This window comes from Sinocyclocheilus rhinocerous, unplaced genomic scaffold (assembly GCF_001515625.1).
Source record: "Sinocyclocheilus rhinocerous isolate Xijiao unplaced genomic scaffold, SAMN03320098_v1.1 scaffold7513, whole genome shotgun sequence".
Lineage (NCBI taxonomy): Eukaryota > Metazoa > Chordata > Actinopteri > Cypriniformes > Cyprinidae > Sinocyclocheilus > Sinocyclocheilus rhinocerous.
The window spans coordinates 4,189-8,673 of record NW_015623662.1 but is presented as its reverse complement, the minus strand read 5'-3'; the positions used below and the strand labels follow the sequence as shown (position 1 = coordinate 8,673).

The 4,485-nt window shown below is 37.3% G+C and overlaps 1 protein-coding gene across 1 annotated transcript; it reads right to left on the bottom strand.

Moving 5' to 3' along the window:
- Nucleotides 1–2,325: 2,325 nt before the first annotated feature.
- Nucleotides 2,326–3,733, bottom strand: LOC107718979 (insulin-like growth factor-binding protein 5). The gene is made up of 4 exons (XM_016526284.1): nucleotides 3,397–3,733; nucleotides 2,857–2,894; nucleotides 2,608–2,727; nucleotides 2,326–2,439 (listed from the first exon to the last, which is right to left on the bottom strand). Exons 1-4 carry the CDS (start codon nucleotides 3,731–3,733, stop codon nucleotides 2,326–2,328), a joined length of 609 nt encoding a protein of 202 aa, XP_016381770.1.
- Between the last annotated feature and the right edge of the window lie 752 nt (nucleotides 3,734–4,485).

The window sequence follows — 4,485 nt, the reverse complement described above, 5'->3', positions numbered from 1 at the left end:
CAAGGTCCAGAAAAGTACCAAGATGATCGACAAAGTAGTCTGTGTGACATCAGTGGTTCAACTGTAAAGTTACGAAGCTACGAGAATACTTTTTTGTGCAAAGAAAACAAAAATAACGACTTTATTCCGCTCGCGTCATGATACTGTCGTGAACGTGCGTCGAAAGTGACGCAGTAGAGACGAAAATGTGGAATAAAGTCGTTATTTTTGTTTTCTTTGCGCAAAAAAGTATTCTCGTAGCTTCGTAACTTTACAGTTGAACCACTGATGTCACACAGACTACTTTGTCGATCATCTTGGTACTTTTCTGGACCTTGAACGTATCTTGCTGTCTATGGGAGGGTCAGAGAGCCATCATATTTCATCAAAAATATCTTAAATTGTGTTCCGAAGATGAACGAAGGTCTTACGGGTTTCGAACAACACGAGGGTGAGTAATTAATGACAGCATTTTCAGTTTTGGGTGAACTAACCCTTTAACACGTTGATTTATAAGCTGATGTGCTGCAAAGGCCTGAAAATTTGTGCACAGGTAATAAGGAGGATGAAGATGAGAATGAGGAGACAGAGTTTTTCTAGTTTTCCCTTATGTTTTGCTTGTATAGAACTGTCACCAAGATACTTAGACTTCACTGGTCCTCCATTGACTACCGTCATGGCTGTCTTCCGTATTAATTGAGTGACCAAAGAACTACTGGCACTGGTACGTTAATCTTTGGCCTGCAGTTTGAATGTAGCCTAATGTTGATGTTATTTTGTCTGTTGTATATTCAAATTAAACTAACCTGGTCTTTAACTTGTCTGATTGAAATAAAGTGTTCCAATTTTTTTATTTGAGCAATATGTTACATTTATATATACATTAAAATATTAAAAACACACACACACACACGTTTGTTTCTGTGAATCGTGTGGACTTTCTATAGACTTCTATTACTTTAATACTGACCAAACAGTATTTTCTATCCCCTAAACCTACCCCTTACAGAAAATCTGTTTGCATTGTTACACTTTCAGATAAACATCATTTACTATTTTTAATCATTTTTTTCCCCTTATGGGGACCGCAGGTCAGTCCCCACAATGTCAAAAGTTCCAGGTTTTACTATCCTGGAACTTTTGACATTGTGGGGACTGACCTGCGGTGACTAATGTAGCATAAACAAGTACACACACACACACACACACACACAGACACAGAGATAGGGTTTACTTTGTGTCCAAAACCAAAACAAAAGAAAGATCCCTTTTTCAGGGTAGATAAGGTATTTTAAGGACAATTTTGCAAAATCCAAAAAAGCTTTACAGATCTTTTTCGGAAAGGGTTTAAACAATATTTTTCATACTTGTTCAATGCATTATAAACAGTATAAATAATTATTGCACATGCACCTGTGGAACAGTCCTTAAGACCCTAACAGTTTACAGGCCGAAGGCAATTAAGGTCACAGTTACAATAACTTAGGACAGTAAAGAAACCTTTCTACTGACTCTGAAAAACACTAGAAAAAATGATGCCCAGGGTCCCTGATAACCTGCCTGAACAGAGTCCTGCAGCAGGGAGGCATGAGGGTTACAGACGTGGCCAGAAAAATACACTGCAATGTCTGTAATGTAAGACAGTGCTACAAGGAGATAGGACAGGTGATTGTCCTTGCAGTGGCAAACCATGTGCAAACGTGTGCCCCTAGATGTGTTCAAGAACTTGCAAATGTCTTGTTGGAAGAGTGTGTTGTAACAGTGGGGCAACATCTCACAGCAAAAACCAGCAAATCATTTGCAGAACATGAGAATGAGTTGCACTGTAGTACTTAAAGCTGTTAAGAAAGTTGCTGAAAATAAAGACAGTTGAATGCGAAAGGATGTTTCCATTTTGCTGAGTTTATATGTATAAAGAAAGGACAATTGATATATTAATTAATTATATTAATATATAAGCAGTTAATATGTATGCAACATAAAAAAATACTGTACTGTCTTACTGCATAGTTCATAAATTTCAAACCAGACAGCACATTAATGACATTCACTCAGGGAGTATATAATATTTTTATCTGTTTCTATATGGTATTTATGACAAATTAAATTATATATATATAAAAAATAATTACAAAGTTCAGAAATAATGCATCAGAAATTATGACACACAATGCTGCAAACATATTTTTCACAACCAGAGGGAGATGAATGATTGTAAATATTCTACTTGCTTTGTGGTCATCGAGTTCTTAGTGTCTGTCATCTCTTTTGCTGACTCTCTCTCAGTCCCTACTAAACAGATTTCAGGTTCATATTTACATCAGATGTCAAGTTGTATCACAATTCTCAGGCACTGTTACATGAGATAGTTCCATCACTCCTTTTACGGGATGACATTTTTGATCCTTTCTCGTCAACACACCAGCAGTGGCCTCTTTGCATTCCTCTTGATGACCGACACTGTTTTAAGAATGTCAAAAAGAAGATATAAACTACATTATTGTTTATAGAGAATAGATAACATTGTTACAATGTACACCGTGACCTCATACAGACTTACAAATGGATTTACGAAACTTTTCAAGAACCATGGGAACTGTTTTAACACCTTCTGTGTTCTCTACACACCTGTTTCCTCCTGAAGAACCCTTGTCTGTCACAGTTGGGGATGTAGATGTCCGGAATTGAATGAATAATTGTGAGCTCTATGCTTTGGAGGACTGTGTTTAGCAGTTTGCGGCAAGGACCCTACAGAATGAAATAACAACAGCAAAAACACATAATGAAAATGTTTTAATTTCTGACTAAGAATCAGACAGTAGGAACACTACGTAAATATTTATGTAGAACAGTAATTTACAGAGTCAAAAATATTACCTTTTCAAAATTGTTTTCATTGGTTGATGGATGATAGTCTGAAACATAATACTTGTAGTTTTAATATGATTGCAGTATAGCTTTTGTTCAATTGAACAGCACATAGGTGGTTGTACTTAAAATATTAATTCAGGACAAAGGTTCAAACATGCCATGGACTGTAAAATGAAGTAACAGATAATCTGATAACATACAAACAATATTCTTACCATTATAGAAAAAAATCATACCCTGCTAATTGTACAGATCAGCATTTTGCAATACATTTGCTGGTTTCTCATCCCTTCGAAACATGTGAAAAACTAATTTAAAAGTCTTTTAGCAATGTGTGGGTGGATTATAAATCCTTTTACACATCCAAGTGAAAAATCCACAATTTTATGTGAAGTGTATTTACTTTCTTTCTAATGTAAACATCTTTTAGGTTTAGTTTGTTTAGGTTAGTCAGTTCCTCAAAATGTATTTAATCAGACAAAATCCATTTAAGACTAATCAATTTCATCTCAGTTTAAAGAGATGCATCGAGACCAGTCCTCTTACCTGTAGGTGGATGGATGTCAGTAAAGGTACTTTTGATGTTTTTGCAGACCCCTCGTCCCTGAAGCAGTGCCTGAAGGGGACTTTGCTCTCCAAGAGGAGGGAAACACCGAAGACCCTGAGAACACGGTAGAGTGTAAACCCCACAGGGTTCACCTAATGCCAACATGGATGTGATCTCCTCCCCTGATAAACGTTCACCTCTGTGGCCCTTGGGTTCCCCTGAGGGCCCATTACACAATGTACAGATATTCTTTAAGCCTAATACAAGGGAGTTAGAGCCATATAAGCTGAGTTGAATGGTAACCATAAGTGTTAGTAAATAATGAAAAGCAACCATCTTTGTCCAATTCAGAAAACCGCAGCAGATCAAGAGCCTTTCTTTTTAAATTTCAGTGAATGGTCTTCTCTCTTCCGCTTCTTTTTTGCTATTGATGTCCCTCTTTAATGTTCAGTGGAAGTAGTGTGGATGTGCAGGAGACATCAGGTGTTAAAAAGACAGTAATTAGATGAAAATTGCCCAAAAAATGCAACATGGGCTGCTTTTAAAGAGCTGTGATGGTTTAGGGGTGGGAGGCTGAGAGAGCAGCATATGCTGGGCGTTAGATAAGAGGTGGAGTTACTTTATAACTGTATCCCTCCCAGTTCTGCCACAGCTCCATTTCAAAAGTTATATCCAAATTGAGCTGGTTGAATTCATGAATTATGTGAACATGTAATATTTTATGTTTCCACTGATGCATATAAAGAATGGGGATGCTAATGGATAGCTTTCTCTAGGTATAATATAACTCCTTGGTGCCAACCCCAAACCAAAAATGAGACATTGTCTTCGAAAAGCATTTGACATATAGAGAAAAAAACTTGACATTTGTGCTTTTCCTAAAAGCAGTATAAGCCAATGTGCTAATGGTTTCTACAATCTTCTTAGGCTTACATTGCTTTTGGGAAACATAGCCCTGTTTGGGGAATCTGGCACCTATTGTGCTTACTATAGTATAACGTCTCAGGTTACTTATGTAACCATGGTTCCCTGAGTAGGGAACGAGACACTGCGTCCTCTAGGGGTCGCTATGGGGACGCCTCGTCGTG